At 38.7% G+C, this 25,064-nt stretch overlaps 1 protein-coding gene across 1 annotated transcript; it reads left to right on the plus strand.

The window, feature by feature from the left end:
- The first annotated feature begins 1,119 nt into the window (after positions 1 to 1,119).
- LOC119557058 (clusterin-associated protein 1) lies at positions 1,120 to 7,600 on the plus strand. Its single transcript, XM_037869606.1, has 4 exons — positions 1,120 to 1,178; positions 1,239 to 2,402; positions 7,123 to 7,371; positions 7,429 to 7,600. The coding sequence occupies exons 1-4, from the start codon at positions 1,157 to 1,159 to the stop codon at positions 7,536 to 7,538; spliced, it is 1,545 nt and encodes a 514-aa protein (XP_037725534.1). The 5' UTR covers positions 1,120 to 1,156; the 3' UTR covers positions 7,539 to 7,600.
- Positions 7,601 to 25,064: the final 17,464 nt, after the last annotated feature.

The raw sequence follows: 25,064 nt of genomic DNA on the forward strand, positions 1-25,064 counted from the left end.
ATTCCCAACTGTTTATTCTGAAAGTGCTCGGTATATAAGGCGCATAAATTACACATGTGTAATGCTCGTGAGCGGCAAGTCGTAAGTAAACTTAAAATAAAAAAAAATTTACAAGTAGATATATCTCGTTTATTTCAGTTTCCAACACTTATTTATCTTACTAGCATATAATTAAATCCCATTTTAAATATACAATATATGTATATTGATTCAAGAATTATTCATCCTTAAATAATGGCTGCAACTTTCTTACTTTATTATTAAATCGTTCTTGTTTTTAGTACAAATATGACTAGATTTAAAAATTATTTATACTTGATTGTACACCGAAAGGTTTTGAAATCCAGAATTATCGGTCTTGAAAATTCGTGCTTAAAAGCTGTATTTTGTTCTCGGGCTCTGTATTTTCCATGCTTAGCGAAGTTTTAACACCGAATAAACTTGATTCAAGCACGAAATACTTCATTTTTTTCTGAGTGTAGTATATAAGTCGGAACGAGCCGGATCGGACAACTAAGTCCTATAGCTCTAATAGAAATTATCAAATAAATATTTAAAAAAAAGGTAAAACATGAAAGGAAATCATCTTCGGCACTCCGAGTTTCTATACCCTTGCAAGTCGTTCCCGTGGGTGCATTGTATGTACAGAGCTTTCCGATTTTTAAAAATGTTCCATTTCAATTTACTACCGTGTTTGTTTACCGAAAACGAAATATTTAAATTAAATCGGCCGATTTCATCATTTAGCTGCCATAAGAACGATCGGATATTTAATGTCGAAATAATACATGGATCGGTATATTTCGTTGTCGGTTAACATATACGGTAGTAAATTAAAATGGAACATTTTCTTAAATTTCTGTAGCTTGTTTTTAGTTTTCTAGAACTCGTACATACAATGCTCCCGCGGGAGCGACCTGCAAGGGTATAAAAACTTCGGAGAGCCGATGCTAGCTTCCTTTTTTGTTATTAGTACTATGATAATTTGTATAACGCATCAACCATTTTTTTTTGACTGTGCACTTTCCGTTGCTTGGCAACCTTAAATTTTGGATTCGGTGGCGCAAACAAAGGCGCCTAAGGCCACAACAAATGACGGTGTGGAAATAGCAATTGCCAGTGCAGCTAAAAAAGGTGAACACGTCGGAATACTGGAATGTCCTTCAAGGATGTGCGAGGTGCGTACTGACTCTCCCTTAGCTTCCTCATCTTACGACGAAAAACTTTCCCTTCTCTAGATCTGGGGGAACACCTTAAGTTGTTGGGTTTTCCCCGGGTATTTCCCCTGCAATCTCTGGCCAATCCGCATGGCAGCCTGGCCAGTTTTCACATAGTCACCGAGCTTCTTCAATGGTTGGCTGGGCTGATGGAACCGGGTGCCACTTTACCCGGTGGCGTGGAGTCAGAGGAGCAGCGGGTTCTCCTCGTTCGTTCGGCAACGGAGTTTTTTGTGACCAAGGCGGCCATACGTCTGAATCCAAAGAAATTATATGCAGCCGCAGCGGTAACGGCAGCGGAACTACAGAAAGTAACCCGACTTTTGACAGCCCCCGTACAAAACGAAGAAGATCGCGACGAGGAGGACCAACGGGATCAGTACAGAAGCCTAAATCCCGTCGATATTGGCGACAAGATGGATGAGTTGCGTAAAGCTAGGGAGCTGGCAGCAGATTTAACTCAGCGAGGCTCGACCATATACGAGCTGCTTTCGAAGGAACTGCTGAACAAGGAAACCAGGATGTCCCAGGCCCAACGGCCCCTAGAACTCCTCAGTGTGGAGAGAACTCTAAAGAACGCCATCCAAGCCAGCCAAGTTCGCCTGCAGTCGAGTAAAGCTCAACTGGAGGCAGCAAAGGTGGAGTCCAATGCACTGGGCTCCAAGTTGCAGCGTCGCCGAGCAGAGCTTGAAAGAACCCGCCAAAGATTGGAGGCACTGCATCGTATTCGACCGGCTCACATGGCGGAGTTCGAGGACTGTGAAAAGGAATTACAGCAGCTTTTCCAGCGCTTCTTCCTAAGGTTGCATGTACGCGATGCTCTGAAGTCCCAGCTGGAATTGCGTACTAAACGTGCCACGCCCATTGCCTCGCCCGTTCTGCAGAAGCCCTTAGAGAGCTCCATGCCCTTTATTCCGGAGGGTCTCATAGAAGACGATGACGACGACGATGATTTAGATGACGAGGATGAGGGCGATGATGGCGGCGATGCCGTTTCCGGCCTGGACATGGTGGTAAATGGGAGGAGTGTTTTCGGCCTGGACTCTGAGATACCCGATATACGAGACGAGGATAAGCTAATGCAGCAGAACAGCGTCACTTCGGCACAGGGAAAGCGTCCTGGTACTGCCACCTCCAGAATAAGACCAACAACGGGTAGAAGCAGAAAAGCTGTCTCGATCGGAGGTAAGGAAGTACATGCTCAAGTTTTTGCTCTCATTGTTTCTCTTAAATAATGATTTGAAAAAATACGCAAAGAAATTAATTCGTTACTAGACACAAACAAGAGAATTCGATAACCGTTACTCAGCTAACCAAAAAAGCGATGGTCTGATTTGAATCATTTTGACATGTAGATGGGTATTGACAATAGGAACAAAATTTTATTTAAATATTTACTAAATATTTAACATTGTGGGCGCTAGACGGGTTTTACCGATATGGGCGATTGTGGGCGTTAGAGTGGACGTAACACCCTCAAGAATCTACATGCCAAGTCCCAACATTCTAGCTCTTATAGTTTCCAAAATCTCAGCTTTCATACGGATAGACGGCTAGATCAACTCGGCTAGTGATCCTGATCAAGAGTATATATACTTCATGGGGTCGGAAACGCTTTCTTCTACCTGTTACATACTTTCCAACGAATCTAGTATACTCTTTTTCTCTAAGTGTAACGGGGTGGGATTAGAGGGGTCGCCTAGAAAATAAGCTCAGTAATATAGAATCCACACCCATAAAAATATCGTCATCAATATGCCCCTATACAGGTGTCAATGTGACACTATTGAGTGTCAAAAAATCTCTGATGCGAAGAACATCAAATTGGCAATAATAAAGGATAACTTTGCCACTTGAAAATAAGTTTTTTACGAAAAAGCTTTTTTGTCCCAAAAAGCATTCTGCCGCGCGATAATAAGACATACACTGGTCGGCATAAGTATTTTGACAAAACATATGTTAAATATACTCATAATTTGAACTTACTTCTTGTTAACTTTGGCATCAATGGAAAGGTAATTTAGATGCCGTTTGAATAATACAATACATTTCTTGCTATTATTTTTGTTTGAAGAAACTTTTTGCATCAAAAAATTTCAGTTTTCAAGTAGAGGAAAAAATTTTAATAAGTAGATTTAAATAAATACTAAATGGGTTAAGAAATGTATTATATCATTCAAACGGCATTTCTGTTGAAAATACTTATGCCGACCAGTGTAGGCATGACTCAGAGTGCTAGTGCTAGCGCATTGTTTTTCTGCACGGGTTCGAGTCCCGCTCGTGACAAATTTATTTTTTATTTTTTTTTTTTAATCTGATAACGTTTTAGATATAACTTATTTATTGCAATCTTAAAAATCTTGCAGCATCGGCGCGTACTTGAACTGGGGACCTTTCACATTAGAGACAGACACCTTACCCATTGGTCTATCGCACCACGTTTCCCGCGGGTGTTTAGTTAAAACGCCATGATAACCGATACTTGAGCGCAGTTCGAAACTCGAACCATCAAAAAAAGCTTTAATCGGTATCAAAGTATCCACGGTTGTTGTCAAAATGACAAAATTTAGGGTCAAAAAGGATTTTTCATACAATGTAGTATACTTTTGATCCCAATAATATAATCCTAGGTGTAGTGTCATTTTCACCCACACTTCTTAAATTAACACTCAAAGATTTTTTTTTTTGGGTGCAGTCTAAAATCAAGTATTTCGAGCTTGAATCAAAATCAGTGTCAAAACTTCGCCAAGCATGAAAAATCCCGATCTCGAGAACAAAATACAGCTTTCAAGTTCGAATTTGTAAGGCAGAAAATGCTCGATTTCAGTACGTTTATAGAACCTTTCGGTCTTCGGTCAAGTATAAATTACTCTTAAATCAAGTCATCTTTATACTAAAAACAAGGAAGAACGCTATAGTCGAGTACCTTGACTATCAGATACCCGTAACTCAGCTAAAGGAACCAAAGGAAAATGGAGATATGCAAGCAGCAAAGCGAGATTGAAATGCGCCACCTACCCGTGATCTCAATATATGGTTATGTGGGCGGTAGACAGATTTAAGCTTTATGGGCGTTAGACTGAGCGTGCCAAACTTTTTTTTGGGCCAATCGATAGGTATTGACGAGACTAATACATATCAGTTAACATTTTTTTCTGGCATGGAAATTGTGAGCGCCACAGGCTTGGGCGGTTTGTGGGCGTTAGAGTGGGCGTGGCAAACTTTTTTTTTGGATCAATCGGATTTTGGATATTTTTTGGATTTACGGAATCTAAATCTGAAATCTCAATTCTCTATCTTTGATAGTTTCCGAGATATCCGCGTTCATACTTACGATTTTTTGAAGTTTGTGGGCGTTAAAGTGGCCGTGGCAATTTTTTTTTGGGTCAATCGAAAGGTATTGATGGGCACAATACATTTCAGTTAAAAATTTTTATTCTAGAATCAAAACTGTAGGAGCCACAGCTTTGGGCGGCATGTGGGCCTTAGAGTGGGCGTGGCACCTTGCTGAAAAAAACTTGCACTGCGCAAAAAGCTCAGGAATCTACATCCCAAGTCCCAACTTTCTAGCTTTTGTAGTTTCCGAGATGTCAGCGTTCATACGGACAGACGGACAAGGCTAGATCGGCTCGGCTAGTGATCCTGATCAAGAATATTTGTACTTTATGGGGTCGGAAAAGCTTCCTTCTGCCTGTTACATACTTTTCGACGAATCTAGTATACCCTTTTACTCTACGAGTAACAGGTATAACAAGTACGACTTTTTAATAAAGTAAGAATGTTGAAGGCATAATATAAGGACGAATTATTCTTATATTAATATACACATCATATATTGTAAATTTAAATTGGGCTTAAATTATGTGCTTGTAAAATACATAAATATTGGAAATTGAAAGTGGATAATCGAGATATATCTAAATTATATTAACCTTATAAGTTTACTTACGACTTGACGGCCACGGGCATTAACACCGTGTTTTTTTGCGCCTTATGTACCGAGCACTTACAGAATGAAAAGATGGGAATTTTTAGAGTTGATCATTATTTAAAGCAAAATTGTGCTCCATTGAAGACCTTTCGTCGCTTAATCGTTCTTAAGTCAAGACTGTTTGTACTTGATTTTGGCATAGTGTTTTTTTCGGAGTCTACAGACATATGCTGTAAGCTAGGTGGCGCTGTAGGCTAGCCTTTAGCTAAGTAACGGGTATCTTATATTAGTAGTAGCCATCGACTATAGCGTTTTATCTTTTTTTTTCTTTTGCATGGCCACCACGGGCTTGCATAAGTCTAGAGTCTAGACGCCGACAATTTCTCGTTCGATTTGGGTCTTCCTTAATTGATTCGCTAGCGGCATCAACATTATCAACACTACGGGCACTTATTTGCCTTAATGGCACGGAAACATTTTATTCTGTGCCTGTGGATTCACCCTTTTTCTGATCTGACAGGACGAGAATGACGACCATAAATTGAATGTAGCGCTCTTAAAGTTGAGGCCACTGACTCCCAATTTTGGTAGTAAATTTTAATAATTTCAACTCGTTTTTGGATCGTATAAATTTCTATGATGAAATGGCAAACCATGCCTTGCGGGAAAAAGCATCTCGCAGTTTGCTTTCCTTATCGGTCTACTTTTGTAGAGTCCCTGTTAAAAACCCCGTTAAAACATTGTTCGGAAATCCAACCGACAACATTTTTGTAGTTTTCGGGCATTTAATAACTTATTTATTTTAAAAAAATGTTTAGTCCTTAGTTTTCGATGACAAACTTCTAAATGTTTTTCTATTACTTAAAAGTTATTTAATACGAATAGTTCCTTATCAAATTATTGTTGTATAGTTTTCGGCCATTCAAGTAAGCATGAAGTGATTTTCATACAAAACTGAATCGGGTTGCACATTTTCTTCGCTCAATATCTTCCAATCGGTAATTTGGATGACAAAAAGTGTTTTACAACAAAAGTTGAGGAATCTCAAGGGCTATATACATAGTTTAAAATTTAAAAAGAAATCGTTCAATCCAATTTTGAGGAAATAGGCAAAAAGTGCTCAAAAAAACGTTTAGCTTTAACATAAGTCTATTGTATTAAGACAATTTAAGCAAGAAATCGAGATTAGCATATTAAATTATCATTTGAACGTCTTATATTTGTACTATTAGTTTAGATAATATTAGCCTTTAATATCTGGCTTTTTTAAATATCCCGCTAAACTAGCGAGTTTTTCCTAAAGTCGTAGAAGAAAAGTTTTCTATACATAGTTTTCATCTATACACCAATATTTCGATTGGTGTATTACTCGTTATGATCGGACCATCGCTGCAGATTTTCAATTCTGCGCCTATATATAGTAGTCGCCTTCCACCACTCTCCTGGTGCACTTCGACGCTAAGTGGACTGCCGTCCAGCGCTAGACAGGTCCTAGCGTTATAGGCGCTTGTGGGCGTTAGAGTGGGCGTGGCACTCTGCTTACTCTACGAGATATGGGTATATATACCTGCGGTGATCTGTGATAGTGTGTCACATTGAAACCTAAATAGGGGCATATTGATGACGAATTTTTTTGGGTGTATTAAAGCAAAGATTCTTCATCTACGATTCTAAACGTTGTGCCAAAAATATCAAGTAGGCTTTTCTACGATTTGCTATAAAGGAATTATCTTTTTGATTTTTATACCCGTTACTCCTAGAGTAAAAGGGTATACTAAAATGGTCGGAAAGTATGTAAAAGGTAGAAGAAAGCGTTCCGACCCTATAAAAATGAATGTGATTAAAATACCACAAAGATTCCGTAAGGTTTTTTTGTGCCTGACTGAATGGGAATAAAATTCGATGAAATTGAATTTAGTTAATATGTTATTGTTAATTATTGTTAGTTAATTGTTATTACAATCCAAACAATAGGAAGAGGCGCAGCAGGACCAGAAGGAGGTGGCGATGTCAGAGCAAACCGGGGATCCAGAAGAAGTGAAGCGGTTGGAGGAGATGCAGGTGGGACCCATCGAAATGGCCGCAATGGTCCCGGAAGCAGTATGCTCAACTCACGAGATGATGACAGCAGCTTCGGGAGCTCGGAAAGTGAACTGGATGTGGGGGAGATCATGGGGATGAGTGGGTTGAGCAATATTGCTTTGGGAGCCGGCGATGACGACTGTAAGTTGAGAACTTCGCCCTTCATTTAAAATAGTGTGTAATTTTATTTACCCCCAGTTGATCTCAACTCGATAGATGACATTAGCATTTCAAAGTTAACTGGAGAGCTGCCGCTGCGACCGAAGACGGCCAATAAACCGGAACACCACAGCGATGAGGACTTTTAGGGTTACTTCAAGTTTTCTACAGTTTTTATAAACACTGCAACCAGTACAATTAAATAAAATATTTTCAGCCTGTAATTAAATGTATAACGAGGCAATCACAGGTGAAATTTAAAAGGGTTCATTTTAAGGTAAATGGTTATCAGATACCAAATACTCAGCTAAAGGGAGTGCGAGGTTGCACGAAATCGGCTGTTTCAAAAGTTTCACATAACATCAACACACCACATAGGGTATATTCGTTTACTTACTTATAACTTTTTAATGATTGGTCCGATTTAAAAACATTTTTGGCATGAGGATGGGTATTAATTGTAAAAACCATATTTCATTTACACTTTTAAAAAAAATTTAAAAAGGTGGGGGCCAGTCAGACCTATTTTGCGTTTTGGTCGTTTGTAGGCGCTAAAGTGGGCGTGACACTCTGATGATTCGCATGCACGAAATTGCATGCACTCAAAATAAAATGTATCCTAAATTTCAGAAAATCGCCATTAAACTTATTTATTAAATAGTAGAAAATATTTTCTAAGGTAAATTAAACCAAAAAAACCACCTCTTAACGAGGTAAGAATCTAGTGACGATCGCACCTTCAACAAAAAAAGTTCTGATATCAACTGTTCAGATTCAACTGTCTACAATCTGTTAAATAAATACACTTTCTAAATTTGTTACATTACGAAATTTAGCATAAAATAGCTGCCTTCTCGCCAAACTAAGAAGTTTTTTAAATACAAGAAAATATTTTCTGAGGTTAAATTAACCAAACAAAACCACCTCATAACGAGGTAAGAATCTAGTGACGATCGCACCTTCAACAAAAAAAGGTTATGATATCAACTTTTGTGACGAAAATATATGATAAAATTTGTTAAATAAATACACTTTCTAAATTTGTTACATTACGAAATTTAGCTTTTAATAGATGTGTTCTCACCAAACTAGGGAGTTTTTCCAAAAGTGGTTATAGATTCTTATATTAAGCTGTTTAAAATCCTCTAAAATTTCCAGGGCCTTAAAATAGAGTTTGGATACGCACAAAAATGTTGAATGCCATGCATTGCAATGCAATATAGGTTTTCTAAACTCGTAAATGTGGAAATTTTTGTTGATTAATAACTTTAAACGTAAATTTTTTCAACCACGTCGCGTATGTAGAATAACCAAAAATCGTTTGAGCCATTTTTGAGAAATCAATAAAAAACCTAAAAAAATCGGAATAAAAAAACCTTTGCCCATTATTTTGAAACGCTAGTCCTTAGACAAATCAAGATAGAAAGGCGTACAAAGAATTTCGAAATACCTTTCTAACGATAACATATAGCTTTAATGATTCACAAGTTACGGGTGTACGAAATTTAGCTATTTATAGCTGTTTTTTTTTGGGATTAACTGACAAACTAATAAACTGACAAGTTGACCAAAGTGACAAACTGACAATCTGACAAGCCGACAAACCGACAAACTGACAAATTGACAAATTGAAAAATTGACAAATGGACAAACTGACAAACTGACAAACTGACAAACTGACAAACTGACAAACTGACAAACTGACATACTGACAAACTGACAAACTGACAAACTGACAAACTGACAAACTGACAAACTGACAAACTTACAAACTTACACACTTACAAACTTACAAACTGACAAACCGACAAACAGACATACCGACAAACCGACAAACCTACAAGCCGACAAACTGACAACCTGACAACCTGACAAACTGACAAACTGACAAACTGACAAACTGACAAACTGAAAGACTGAAAAATTGACACATTGACAAACTGACAAGCTGACAAGCTGACAAACTAAAAAATTGACAAGCTGACAGACTGAAAAACTGACAAACTGACAAGCTGACAAAATCTACTACAGCGTTATCTCTTGTTTATAGCTAATAAACTATCTGCATTGACCAATTTTACCAACCACTTTTTTTTTGTGTAGAGTAAAAGGGTATAAAGGTATATCACTGTGGACGGATGTCCACGTAGTGACGAAGCGCACCAGAAGATCACTGTGGACGGCAGCCCACGTAGTGACGAAGCGAAACAGGAGAGTGTGCGAAGGCGACTATTATAACATAAATATATATATCGTCCGTTACGAGTGATACATCAATCAAAAGGTATCGCAAAAACTAAAAGGATTGCATACCAAGACTTAAAAAAAATCAAATGGTTTGGCAGAAAGAGCAATAAAAGTGTACAAGTGAAAATTTATAAAATTTGGTCTGTTGGGGCCGATGAAGATAAATGCACAAGTTTATTAGACATTTTGTATTCTTACTTAAAATACGCGTTGAATGACACCTCATTTGTTACAATCCGATGCTCCGTTATACGCAAAACAGGATTTTTACGGACTTCTCAAAATGAAAATTTTATTTTGTTTGACAGTTTGTCAGACTGATAGTTTGTCAGTTTGTCGCGAAACGTTATTTTAGGGTCCCGAAGATCTAGACGATGTAAAACAGCCTAATATAACACACTTTACTTCTACCACTTTTGGATAAACTCGCAAGTTTGGCGGGAAAACAGCTATAAATAGCTAAATTTGGTACGCCCGTATCTTGTGAACTTCTAACGCTACAGGCTTGTGCTATATGTCGTTGGAAAGGAATGTTAAAATACTTTGTACGTCTTGCGAACATGATTTGTCTAAATACCACCGTTTTATATTTATGGGCAAACTTTTCTTTATTTCGATTTATTATTTTTTTTAATTTTTCGGTTAAAACAAAAGTTGATATTAGAACTTTTGTTTGTTGAAAGTGCGATCGTCACTAGATTTTTACCTCGTTTAGAGGAATTTCTGTTTGATATTGTATTCGGGGAAAAGTATGTAAGAGGTAGAAGAAGCGTCTCCGACCCTATAAAGTATATATATTCTTGATCAGCATCACTAGCCGAGTCGATCTAGCCATGACCGTCTGTCCGTGTGAACGCTGATATCTCGGAAGCTATAAAAGCTCGAGATTTATATTCCTTCCCTTCATACGCAGCGGAAGTTTTTTACGCGAACATGCCGCGCCTCCTTACGCCAACAAGTCGCCCAAAACTGTGGCGCCCACAGTTTTCATACTAGAAAACAAGGGAGAACGCTATAGTCGAGTACCTCGACTATCAGATACCCGTTACTCAGCTAAAGGGACCAAAGGGAATTGGAGATATGCAAGCAGCAAAGCGAGATTGAAATGCGCCACCTACCGGCGGTTTACAGATTTAAGCGTGATGGGCGTTAGAGTGGGCGTGGCAACATTTTTGTTGGATAAATCGATAGGTATTGACGAGACCAATACATTTCAGTTAAAATTTTTTATCTAGCATAAAAATTGTGGGTGCCACAGGCTTGGGCGGTTTGTGGGCGTTGGAGTAGGCGTGACATATTCGCGTAACAAACATGCGCTGCGTACAAGGCTACGGAATCTAAATCTGAAATCCCAATACTCTATGCTAGGGTTCATCAGTGCTCAAGAACTAGCACGCATTGAGCGCTTTTTTGAAAGCACACGTTCAGCACACGTTGAGCGCTTGTTTAAGCAGCAGAAAAAACACACGTTCAGCACATCATCGCGTAGCAGCAAATAAATTTACGCTTTTATTGAATTTCTATATTTTTATACCCTTGCAGAGGGTGTATTGATTTCAGTTAGAAGTTTGCAACGCAGTGAAGGAGACGTTTCCGACCCCATAAAGTATTTATATTCATGATAACCTCCTAAGCTTAGAAATAACATTTTTTAATTAGTTTTAAATTTCGAATTAAATTTTATCGAAATCGGACGACTATATCATATAGCTGCCATAGGAACGATCGGAAAATTGGTGGAAAAATAATATGAAACATATTATAGCTTCGGTGTTTTTTAACATATAACCTCCTACGCTTGGAAATAGCATTTTTTAATTAGTTCTGAATTTCGAATTTAATTTTATCAAAATCGGAACGATCGGAAAATTGGTGGGAAAATAATTTGAAACAAATTATGGCTTCGGTGTTTTTTAACATATAACCTCCTACGCTTGGAAATAACATTTTTTAATTAGTTCTGAATTTCGAATCTAATTTTATCAAAATCGGAGGACAATATCATATAGCTGCCATAGGAAAGATCGGAATATTGGTGGGAAAATAATATAAAACAAATTATGGCTTCGATGTTTTTTGACATATTATCTTATACTATTGGGAATATCATTTTTTGTACTTTTAAATTTAATAATTATAACTGCAAGGGTATACGTTTGTATACTTCGGCTTGCCGAAGTTAACTTCCTTTCATGTTTTGTATTTATTTATGTCATGATTTTAAAATGTTTGCTCGGGGGTTCCCGGTCCTGTCGGAGTCGTTGGCACCTCTTCGCCATCATCTGGGGTCTGCGTTGCCTTCTTTTTAATGCAGCTTAGGTTCTTTACGCACCGCATTGCCTTCTGCAGTGCCTTTTCGGGAGGCTCCGAGAGCTCCACCAGAGCGATTGCATTTAGTATTACAAAAAAAATTTGTTTTAAAAATAGAACGCGACAAGAATAAAAACAAGTGAAAGTAATCGCCATTTGTAAGTTTATTTATAATTAAACAAGGAAGAACGCTATAGGCGTGTACCTCGACTATCAGATACCCGTTACTCAGCTAAAGGGACCAAAGGGAAATGGAGATATGCAAATTGAGTTTCTCTTTTGTGAATTAATTAAAAAAATTTATTTTTATTTTTTGATCACTTACTCACTATTACAATTTTTTAATATGTCGAACTTATTTTATTCACTGCTCGTTTACTTTTTCTCTTGTTTACGTTAGCGGACTCGGGGCTCGCTTTGGGGATCTTTTGCTTACGTTAGCGGACTCAGGGCTCGCTTCGGACTCCGATGTTTACAATATCGTTTTGGATGTTTACAGCATCCGTTTGATTTGGGCTGCGTGAAATTGATCTGGGTAGGAATGATTCGGAGGCCTGGTTGACAGAAATAGCTGACCACGGATTTATCTCGGGTCTGAGTTATTTGGAAATTAGCTCTCGGCTCAAAGTTGTTTATAAATTGGGTAAGAGCCCCTAAATAATGTGTCATATGACTCCCCCCATTCTAAATTGAATCGTCCCCATTCATTGGAACTGATGGTTATATTGAATGTAATTGATTGGTTAATTCGACAATGATATTTTCTTCTAGGGTTTTTTATTGTCGGGGATATTATTTATTTCATTATCTAAAATATTGCTTTCTGGTTCAATTTCTATATGAATTTGCCATGGCTTGAATATTAAAAATTTTCTGAATTTGATTATAACCATAATAGTTAAATATATAAATGTAAATATGATTAATATTAGCGTAACTCGTATTTGAGTTTGTTTAATTTGAATAAATGGATTTAGTATGTTAATATTATCAAATGAGAGTTCCGAATCATTAGATCACTGTGGACGGCAGTACACGTAGTGGCGAAGCGCGCAAGAGAGCGTGCGAAGACAACTACTATATATAGCCGCAGAATTGAAAATCCGATTGCAACGAGTGATACACCAATCGAAAGGTATTGCAAAAACTAAGAAGATTGCATACCAAGACTTTCGAAATATAGATTTGTTTGGGAGTAAAAGCGGTGAAAGTGTAAAAATAAAAATTTAGAAAATTGAAGCTTCTGGATACGGTGGGGATAAAAGCCCCCGTCTGTTTAGCTAGTTTTATTCTTACTGAGAATACGCGTCGAATGACATCTCATTTGTTGAAATCCGATGTTCCGTTCAAAAGTAATTCAAAAAACAAGATTTTCTTCTTCTTCTTCCCAAAATGCAAATGTTTGTCCCTTTGTTTGTGGGTTTGTATGCATCCCATCTTAGTTTTAGGGTTTTGGAAACCCTATGGGTGTATAAAGTAGTTTGAAATATGAAAATGTTTGTTCTATGACTTTTGGAAAAACCCGCTAGTTTAGCGGAAAATCAAAAAATAAAGCCAGATTTAAAATGCTTATAGTATCTAAACAACTAATGCTAGAGAAACGTGCAATATATTTCTGAAAAGATAATTTAATTTGCTATATAACCTTCATATAGTAAAATTGTCTGAATATAATAGATTTAGAGTTTTGATAAAAAGTTATTTTTTAGAACCACTTTTTGACTATTTTCTCAAAATTGAGTCAAACGATTTCTTTTTCAATTTCAAATCATATAGTTCTTGAGATTCCTCAACTTTTAATTTATAACACTTTTCGCCCTGAAAATTACCGTTTGGAAGATATTAAGCGATAAAAAGTGCAACTCGTTTCAGCTCCGTATACATAATATTTCATACTTATTCGAGTAAACGAGAAAAAACCCAATTTGATGAAAAATATTCTTATTCGATTTTTTCAAACGGAAAATCTGTTATGGTTTTAGGGTCCTTTACTTGCAAGAAGCTAATCGAAATAGGAAACTTGATCTATTTGTTCTACCACTTTGGAAACACCCGATAGTTCGGCGGGAAATGTAAGAAACGACAGATTTCTCCTGGAATCTGAAACTATACAACCCTTGAGATTCCAAACATGTGCTATTAAAATAGGTAATTGAAGCGATAAAACTTGTTATGCCTAATTTAAGGTGGCGTTCAGCTAAGATTAGCCAAGCCATATGGGGACGAATCCTAGTCATAGTGTTGAGGTTCTTAAACTCTTGTGCAAAAAAAACTTCTGATATCAAACAAAAACACATCTTAACGAGGTGAAAAGTAGTGGCGAACGCGCCTTTAACAAAAATTTCTGATATCAACAATTGTGACGAAAAATGATATTACATTCGATAAAATAAATAAACTATATTAAATTTATGTATTCGGCACGCTACAACAGAAAATTTACGTGTAGGTTAATAAATATTTACTGTTGCGGGCCGAAATCATAAATTTAATATAGTTTATTTATTTTATCGAATGTAATATCATTTTTCGTCACAACTGTTGATATCAGAAATTTTTGTTAAAGGCGCGTTCGCCACTACTTTTTACTATAAAATCTGTATATTTTCGAGCTGTGATGTATTCCAATATCTTATTGTCTACATTGGTGTAGGAAATTTGACTAATTTTAGTGGTGCCATTAAAAGTTATTAAATATGACCCATTTAAATGAGTGTCATTAACTGTATTTTCTGCATTTACAAAAATGGCTCCATCTTGGATTACATCTACATTTTTATTTTTTTCTCGGATTTTGTTACAAAAGGATTTTTCTCCATTTAGTAATCTGGTGAAACAAGAACCTTCTGGGTTAAATGCGCAATAATTATTAAATATTTCTGTCTTAAAATTAGACATTACATAGTACTTATTTCTACATTTTGCGACGTGATTATCAATTAAAATTTTCCATCATTATGTGAAATGGATCTTGAATTGTAAACGTCACAACGATCGGTAATAATAGGGTATTTTATGTAAATTATAATAAGATCTTGATGCAAAGCGATTTTAAATTCAGATATATCTAAAAGGTCTGTTATGATTACAGGTCTATCTTCGTGCTTATAAATTTCTTGTATATCATCATTGTTTAGAATTTTAGTATTAAATACATCAATTTTGGCGAGTGTAATTGTGTTTATTAAATTCATAAGATCGTAAGTAAGCAAGCGCGGACTATATTTTCTGAGTGAAATTTCTTGATCTTTAAAGGCTGTTTTGAATTCTTCAGATAAAGATTTTATCTCTTTAAATATTTTAGAATTAATAACGAATTGATCGTTATTATTTTGTATTAAATCATCGATTTTATTTTGGACTGATATGAAATCGTCATGATCTGGTGTTCCCGCTATCCATTTCCAAATAGTGCCTATTTCATCAATGCCTCTTTTCGATCTACTGGGTATAATTTGAGAGATAAGTATTTTGATAATTTTTAAATCGTGGGATATTTCCCAAAGAAAATTCTTGCTGTCGTGACTCTTTAGAAATTCTGTTTCAAGATTAATTATATCTCTATAAAGGCTTATATTAGTTATATGAAATAAATCTGCGTATGATTCATAACTAAGAACATCTTTGGTATCCTTATAAAGAAGGAAATCATGGTTAGTGTAATCCATAATTTCGGATTTGGTCGTAGCTACCAGCAATAATAAGTACATTATTGAAATCATTATCTGTAATTTGAAACAAATTGTTTAATATTATCTTTATGAATCGTACGGTTTCTGTTATTTACGTGAATATCTCGGAAACTATCAAAGATAGAGAATTGGGATCTCAGATTTAGATTCCGTAGCCTTGTACGCAGCGCAAGTTTGTTACGCAAATATGCCACGCCCACTCTAACGTCCACAAACCGTCCAAGCCTGTGGCGCCACAATTTTCATGCTAGATAAAGTCTGTCTACCGCCGGTAGGTGGCGCATTTCAATCTCGCTTTGCTGCTTGCATATTTCCATTTCCTTTTGGTCCCTTTAGCTGAGTAACGGGTATCTAATAGTCGAGGTACTCGACTATAGCGTTCTTCCTTGTTTCTTTCCCCGTGTTTCTTTTCGTAAATTACCTCTCCTACGCGATAATTCTTATTTTGTCTATCTTTATTGTGAAAGTGCAACATTTTCTCTTGAGCTTGTTGCAATAATTTAGGAATATCATCGTGTTTGATTTTATTAAATAATATATCAAAAGGTCGATGGTTGGTTATTGAGTGAATTGTTAAATTGTATTTTTGTGCTGCTCTAAATATAATTTCGGAATAATCAATTAAATTAAGCTAATCTTTAATGCAGCGAGCAATTTCTGTTAAGGTAGAGTGTGCCCTTTCTATTTGTCCGTTGGACGTACTATGTCGAGGATCTGCAAAGAATAGAGATATCCCATTTCTTTTTTCAAAAGATTTCAATTGGGATGAAGAAAAACTTGGTTCGTTATCTACCATCAAAGATTTGGCTAATGGAAATTGTTGTAAAATGTCTGAAACTTTATTTTCTATATTAAGTTTATTAGGGATTTCTTTTACGACTAAGTATTTCGAATAGGAATCTATACAGGTAATGAATATAAGATTTTGGGCGTAATATATGTCAAGATGCAAATTTTCACCTTCTCTTTCTGGAATAGGTGCTTGACCGATAGTAATCTGTACTGGGTGTCTGTTGTATTTGTTTTGATTGCAGATTGTGCAATTCTTTATAAAATCCTTAAGCTTTTTGTATAAATTAGGCCAATAATAAAGTCTAGTTATTTGTTTAAAATTTTCATCAAGCCCTCTATGAGCTCTACAACAATGAGTTTCTGTGATAATGAGAGATCTGCGTTTTCGACATCCTGGACAAATGTCTTAGTGTATAAAAATGTATTTATAAAATTGTCTTAAGTGGTTTTTGAATTCTGTAAAATCTTCTGTAAAATCTTCTAGAGTACAGCGAACTCCTATTGTTATATTGGGTGGATTATATTCCCTTAAGATTGATACTAAATTTTCTGGAGTGTCATACTCTATTATATGTCTAGTATTTTCGAATACATTAATCGACTCATGTATTGTATACCTCCCCGTTGCTATTAGCAATTGTTGCTTAAACTGGTTTAAGGGTTTTCGGGTTTCTTGTATAACATTCTCAAAACTACTGTCTGCTGAGTATTTTGATCTGAGACCGATTCATTACTTTCCGTTAAGTTATTAATTTGGATCCGTGCTAACACGTTCGCAACAACATTTGTTTTTGTTGCTTTCAATAAAGGAATACCATCTTTTCATTTGGATTTTTTTGAGAAATGGAAAATGAAAGAGGTTGGTGATCGGTATAGATCTCGATGTTGTTAACCCCATATAAGTAATTTCGAAAATTTGTAAAAGCCCATACAATGGCTAAAAGTTCCTTTTTATTTGTTGCGTATAATTGTTGTGTTTTGGTCAGAGTTTTTGAAATAAATGTTATTGGTTTTCCTTCCTGAGAAAGAACAGCACCAATTGCTAAGTCAGATGCGTCAGTTGTTAGGGTAAATTTTTTATTATAGTCCGGTTGTACTAGTTCTACTTGTGCAATTAAGTTTCCCGAATTTTTTTCGGGATCGGTTTTGATCCCATTGTGAGAAACAACCGAGAAAATTTGTTTCTAATTTAAAGAACTTTGATTTTTCCATCGCTCGTTGGAATATTCTTGGAGCATTGGTCAAACCGAAAGGCATTCTTATAAATTCGTATTTCCCATTGTTAATTGAAAATGAGGTTTTTTGAATATCTGGTTCATTCATGAGAATTTGATGAAATACAGATTCCAAGTCAATTGTTGAAAAGTATTTGGCTTTTCCAATATTTAACAAAATCACTGAAGGGTCCTGGATTGAATATCTATCAGGTATAGTATTTTCATTAAGTTTTGTATAATCTATTACGAGTCTGAGCTTTGGAGTTCCGTCTTCATTGAAACCCTTTTTTGGTACCACTAGTACAGGGGAATTATAAGGACTTCTACTTGGCCTTATAATTTGTTCTTTTAGCATTTGACTTATTTCAGAATTTACAAAATTTGAAGCTGATAGAGCATAAGGGTATTGCTTTCCGACCCCATACATATTCTTGATCAGGATCACTAGCCGAGTCGATCTAGCCATGTCCGTCCGTCTGTCCATCCGAATGAATGCTGAGATCTCGGAAGCTATAAGAGCTAGACTATTGGGATTTGGCATGCAGATTCCTGAGCTTCTTACGCAGCGCAAGTTTGTCTCAGCACGGTGCGACGCCCAATGCCCACAAACCGCCCACAAACTTCAAGAAATCGTAAATATGAACGCGGATATCTCGGAAACCATCAAAGATAGAGAATTAAGATTTCATATTTAGATTCCGTAGCCTTGTACGCAGCGCAAGTTTGTTACGCGAATATGCCACGCCCACTTTAACGCCCACAAACCGCCCAAATCTGTGGCTCCCATAATTTTCATGCTAGATAACAAATTTTAACTGAAATGTATTAGTCTCGTCAATACCTATCGATCGATCCAAAAAATAGTTTGCCACGCCCACTCTAACGCCCACAAACCGCCCAAACCTGTGGCGCCCACAATTTTCATGCTAGATAACAAATTTTAACTGAAATGTATTAGTCTCGTCAATACCTATCGATTGACCAAAACAAAGTTTGCTACGCCCACTCTAACGCCCACAAGTAACGGGTATATGATATTCGACGCACTCGACTATAGCGTTCTTCCTTGTTCTCTATTAAATGGGCCAATTTATCCGTCAAGGTGGTCAACATTCTGGTTTCCATACTGTTGAGTTTATCTAGACCAATAGAATTATCCGTATTACTGGAAGTGGGAGTGGATGTACCCGAAATTTCAATTTCCGGTCCTGGCTGTAAGCTAAACTGGCTTTGCGATCTTGTGTTTAATCCGACTGACGAACTTCTTTCTATCAGCTTGCTAATGCAAACGGTGGCACAATTGGGACATGTTGTTTTCGCCATCATGAAAAGAATGCACACAAACTGTATGGTAGGCATCCCCTTCGCTTTTAATCACAGTTTTGCACAGCGTGCATGTGATTTTGCCGCCAGCCTCATCATCAGTACTATCAAGCCCCATTCTGACGCAATTTAGAAAATGGTTAAATAATAAATGACACAAATAAGGTAAAAAATAATAAAAAGGGGAAAAAATAAAAAAAATGTTTTATATATATAATATTAAAAATTCCAAAAAAAATTTAATCAAATTAAAAACCGTTAAACTCAATGCATGACTTTACCCCTAAAACATTTGCATATCTGAAAAAAAAGTATCTATAAAGCTTAGAAAAGAATATGCTATTGTATAGTGTGGTTGCTAAGGCTTGTAAACCTATGCACAAACTCCGCCACCCTACAAAAGCATTTTACGATGAACTCATCATTTTCTATCAGAATGCTGGTATGGTAAAATTCTGAAATGATTGCCAAAATTCCAGGTTATCTGAAAACATGAAGTGGCCAACGTTCGTGCACCAGACAACTAGTATGACCTGGTTCAAACCTGGGCTCTGGGGCGTTATGTTAGAAATTCCAAATGTCAATATAAATTTGTCTGAATACACGTTTAGGCAAACCATAAACTTACTATGATAATGGCCAGAAGATCAATCGAAAATTTCTCAAATCTGTATTCCAAAACGACCATATTAATTCTGGGTTTGAGAAAAATAAAAATGAAATAATGAAATTGTTTGACTATCGTTGGTGAGTCTCATAGTTTAACGAAGAATAAATTTTTCCACCATTGAGCCCCGCGTTGGGCGCCATTATAAGAAATTATGTTTTAAATTTTTGGTTATGCCAAGCAATAACCTTTGGGCTGATGTTATCTAGTAGCAGCGCACGCTATACATTGAGGGTGCTTGCGACAACTAAAGGTACGATGAAGGTACTAAGTACACCTAGACACGAACATATCAACCGGACGGAGACAGCATTGAGTTTAACGTGAATAATTTATTTGCTAAACATTATAATATTTATTACTTAAAATCTACAAGGTACACGAAACATAAAGATACGATAATTAAAAGGGACATTTTCGTTTAGTCTATTTGTTAATTATGAACTCGATTTAGGTTTGCTTTCGATGTTCCGAGTCTAATAATTTATGATTATGATAATTAACAAATAGACTAAACGAAAAGCTTTTAAACAAGCAGCTGCACTTCAGAAAAAGTAAACAACCCGAACTATTGGTGCGCTTGAGAGTGCATCTCTTAAATTGTTTTTGCTAAGCTTTGCAGAAGCTACCGAGCGCGCCGCAACCGGACGGCATCAGATACGCTAACAGACGCGCATGCGCCGAAGCATCCTCGCTTAGACGAAGCTAAACTCAAACAAGAGAAAACGCTATAGTCGATGACCTCGACTATTAGATACCCGTTACTCAGCTTAAAGGAGTGGGAGAGGGATGAAGATATACTTAAAGCAACTATGCTTTTTTCACTAACACACCTAGCCTATAGCGCCACCTATATATCTACTTTTTCTATAGCGCCACTTGGCCTACAGCGCCAACTAGCCAATAGCGCCTTTAGCGGATTGGTGGCGTATTAGTGAAAGCAGCTAATTTTCTGCATGTAGTGTGCAATCTCGATTGAATTGCCAAATATTGATTATTATTTTTTTATAACGTTTTAATGAGTTGTCCGATTTCAATAATATTTCGCATGTAGATAGGAATTGATATTAAAAACAAGGAAGAACGCTATAGTCGAGTACCTCGACTATTAGATACCCGTTACTCAGCTAAAGGGACCAAAGGGAAATGGAGATATGCAAGCAGCAAAGCGAGATTGAAATGCGAAACCTATCGGCGGTAGACAGATTTAAGCGTTATGGGCGTTAGAGTTTTTTTTTTTTTTTTGGGTCAATCGATAGGTATTGACGAGACCAATACAGTTCAGTTAAAATTTTGTATCTAGCATGAAAATTGTGGGCGCCACAGGCTTGGGCGGTTTGTGGGCGTTAGAGTGGGCGTGGCATATTTGCGTAACAAACTTGCGCTGCGCACAAGCCTACGGAATCTAAATCTGAGATCCCAATTCTCTATCCTTGATAGTTTCCGAGATATCCACGTTCATACTTACGATTTCTTGAAGTTTGTGGGCGTAAAAGTGGGCGTGGCAAATTTTGAGTCAATCGATAGGTATTGATGAGACTAATACATTTCAGTTAAAATTTTTATTCTAACATCAAAACTGTAGGAGCCACAGTTTTGGGCGGTTTGTGGGCGTTAGAGTGGGCGTGGCACTCTACTGAAACAAACTTGCGCTGCGTAAGAAGCTCAGGAATCTGCACGCCAAATCTCAATAGCCTAGCTCTCATAGTTTCCGAGATCTCAGCGTTCATCCGGACAGACAGACGGACATGGCTAGATCGACTGGGCTAGTGATCCTGATCAAGAATATATATACTTTATGGGGTCGGAAACGCTTCCTTCTGCCTGCTACATACTTTCCGACGAATCTAGTATACCCTTTTACTCTACGAGTAACGGGTATAAAAAAACAAACTCTCATTTAAAGTTTTAAAAAATATAAACAAAGCGACTGTTCCCTAGATTGCGCACTTTATTTGCTTATGATTTGTTAATGAATAGTTTGATTTGGACGGTGGCAGGTCCAAAATCTTCAAAAATGTAGGAGCTAGACAGGTTTTAGCGTTATGCTGAAATAAATTTGTGCTGCGCAAGAAGCTTAAGAATCTGTATGCAAAATCCCAATTTTTTAACTTTTATAGTTTCCGTCTCAGTAGCCTTGAATTTTGGGTGAAACAAACAAAGCTAGTGATGGACCTAGTGCGTGTTGACACAATGTGATTTCTCAGTGCTCTGATTGGCAAAGTAAATAAATTCAGCTCAATTCAGCTACAGACGGATGCGCCGATAGTCCTGAGAAGTAGCCATAACAGCATTAGATCGTGGTACAGAGCCAATCTGGATGTACGCAAGGCATTTGGCTCTTTGTCTCATGCAAATGCGGAAACTCGAATGGGGCCCCAAACATTGCCGGACAAGGCAGTTAGCTATCTAGCTACTATTGGTCTTAACGCCGACAATTGTTTAACCATCGGTATTAACAGTCAGCAGAAACAGAAGTGTACTGTGTTAGATGCACAGACCTTCTCCGTAGGCTTATACGGGTGTCCGGCATTGAAGCGTACTAACGAGTGGAAGTATTTAGGCATAATTTTCAATGCAAACGGGAGAGTGAAGTGCAGTGCGGCTGAGGACATTGGTCTGTAGATGGTAACAGTCTCCGTGAAGCGGGTCATTATGGCCCACAACACGGATGTGTTAGTTAACCCAAGCGTTTGCTAACAGGAAAGGAATACATAGACGGAATCAAACTGCGAATAAATGCCCTACCCACGAAGTCTCGTACTTCGAGGGGAAGGCATGAATTGAGAAGAGAGGCTGCGTAGACATTGTTGAGCCAAATCTGCAGGGCGCATCTGGCCTGGTGGTACTCCGACCAAATCACATGGATGTGATTGACGTTCAGGTGACAACAGACGGACACTCTTTGGACAATGCGCACCAGCGCAAGATCCAAAGATACGATACACCAAAAATAAGTCGTGAATGGCGGCGCAAATTCGTAGCTACAAGTGACATTGAGTTTCACTTTGCCACTATTAACTGAAGGGGGATCTGGAGTGGTCAATCGGTCAAACGGTTGATTGCAAAGGGTCTTCTTAACAAATATGATAGCCATATCATAAGTATTCAGGTAATGAGAGGAAGTCATGGCTGCTTTAGACAGATCTCGTACTTAAGTGGATACTCAAGAGGCTGGACGTAGCTTATGCTCTTGGTTCAGAATATTAAATGCCGGTGGCCTTGGCATAACATCAAGAAGGCATAAGCATCGCACAATAACAACATATAAGGATGGTTTTAGTACGTATGCGTTGTGGAACCCTCAATGTGAAGAAGGTTCAGATAGAGCAATGAATCGTGCATGCTAGACATACTGATTACACAAGGTGATGGCAGATCTAGTATCTTTGGAAGGTTTCCATGACTTAGCGATAAAAAAAAAAAGTAAAATAAAATAGCCAAATGCCTTGTCATCTAATTAGTGACGCGTATGAATGGATTAACGACGGACGTGTGTTTTATCGTGGTCCCAATCATTTCGTCATATCTCGGGAAGTACTTGGTGTACAAAGCTTAAATTTGCGTTAATATTCGTGCCTAAGTGAAAGGAATACGGTGGTGCAAAAACATTTTGGAAAAGTCAGCGGTGAGCGGTGTAATCGGTGTTTTCCTTTTTGGAAAATTCCACACGTGAGCGCGCCGCGTGTGCTTAGGAGAGCGCTTTCGAGAGAGCGCTTTCGTGAGAGAGCTTTCGCGAGAGCGCTTGGCGTTAGGTGTTCCCTCTCCCGCGCGGGATTTCTCTCGCGCATCAGCTGTGCGTGTACCGCCTAAGCTTTCGGTTATCGGGTAAGTGAACTTGCTCGAGAAAGTTTAGAGGGTAGATGGGCGATGGCTCCGTCTCCGAAGGAGACGGAAGGTGGGTGCTCGGGCAGCGAATCTGCGAGCAGTCGCGGTAGCGTAAGTGTTGGCCGAAAGGCCACCCGAAGGGGAAGCGAGGACGAGGTGCTGCCGCACGGGATGCCTCGCAGGCCAAAATTGTTGCCGTCGATGGAGTTGGAGGCGGGCCGGAGCCCCTTGTAGAGGAGACGCTCTCTTCTCTGGAGATGCCGCCGCCGCCCGCTCCCGCTGGTCGCGGTGCTCCCGCCGCTACCGCTGCCTCTGCCGACGCTGACGTCGCTGCTAGCGCTGACGCCGCTGCTGTCGCCGCTGCTGGAGACGCCGCGAAGTACGACCACGCAATGGAGGTGGTGAGGGGTGGCCTAGGCCGGATTTCCGCGGAAGTCGCAAAGATTCGGACCGAGGTGATACTGGATACCGGAGTCATTGTGAGGAGCTCCACCAGGGAGCTGCTATTCGTCGTGGCCAAGTATGAGACCCTGATCTCGGCGCTCACGCTGCGTAACGCGGTCCTGGAGGACCGACATCGGCAGTCCAAGAAGGCACCACCGCCGCCGCCGACTACTCAACCTGCTCCCCCACGGATGTCCTCTGCGTATGCCTCTGCATACCCCAGCCTCCCGATGCCATCTGCCGTTCCGGTCCCGATGCCGCGAAAGCCGCGCGAGTCCTGGTTGGCCATAGTCCACAGCTCCGACCCGAAAATCTCGGGTAAGGAGCTGGCGGATAAAGTCAGGAAGGAGATTGCTCCCTCGCTAGGAGTGCGTCTGCACGAGGTGAGAGGGTTGGCGCGTGGCGGTGCCATCATCCGCATCCCATCGTCCGGCGAGATCCAAAAGGTGGTCGCCAACAAAAAGTTTGTAGAAGCTGGCCTAAAGGTGAAGCAAAGCCCAGCGCAAACGCCGAAAATTGTGGTCAGCAACATGGACACTGCAACGCCGCCGGATGAATTTATGAGCGAGTTGTATAAAAACAACTTCGCTGATAAAATGAGTCTGGAGTTGTTTAAAAAGCAGGTGCGACTGGAGAAGTAGTGGCCGCAGGCGGACGGCGCCACAGTTATTGTGACGCTGGAATTCAGCACCACGGCCCTCGACGTACTCGATGGCGGAAAGGCCTATATTGGATACCGGAATTGCCGATTTAAGGGCTACCAGTCGGGGCACCACATGCTGTCCCCTGGATGTCCTGTATACGCGGCGGTGCTTGCAAGGGTGAACTCAAGACATTAATGTTTAGGTTCATCCAAGCTAACTGTGGTCGAGGACGAGCTGCGACCGTAGAGCTCGGAGTCCGGTTGCTTGAAAGCAAGAGTCTGTTCGCACTGGTGCAGGAGCCTTACGTGGGCGTCGAGAGGATAAATGTGTTGCCGGATGGAGTGAGGAGTTTCGTTGATCAACGAGGGAAGGCAGCCATTTATGTGAACCACCAGGATGTCATCTGCATGCCAGTAGAGCCGCTCACCAACAACTACGGAGTGTGTGTGCACATAAAGGGGAGTTTTGGCTCAATCTTCTTTGCGCCGCATACTGCCAGTTCGAAAGCGAT

This window comes from Drosophila subpulchrella, chromosome X (genome assembly GCF_014743375.2).
Source record: "Drosophila subpulchrella strain 33 F10 #4 breed RU33 chromosome X, RU_Dsub_v1.1 Primary Assembly, whole genome shotgun sequence".
Lineage (NCBI taxonomy): Eukaryota > Metazoa > Arthropoda > Insecta > Diptera > Drosophilidae > Drosophila > Drosophila subpulchrella.

What these genes read in the sequence shown, in the direction of transcription:
- LOC119557058 (XM_037869606.1), top strand. Translation starts at nt 1,157, where the DNA reads ATGTCCTTCAAGGATGTGCGAG. An exon ending in GTCCTTCAAGGATGTGCGAG is followed by an intron (nt 1,179 to 1,238) that starts GTGCGTACTGAC and finishes TCCCTTCTCTAG; the next exon opens with ATCTGGGGGAACACCTTAAG. An exon ending in AAAAGCTGTCTCGATCGGAG is followed by an intron (nt 2,403 to 7,122) that starts GTAAGGAAGTAC and finishes TCCAAACAATAG; the next exon opens with GAAGAGGCGCAGCAGGACCA.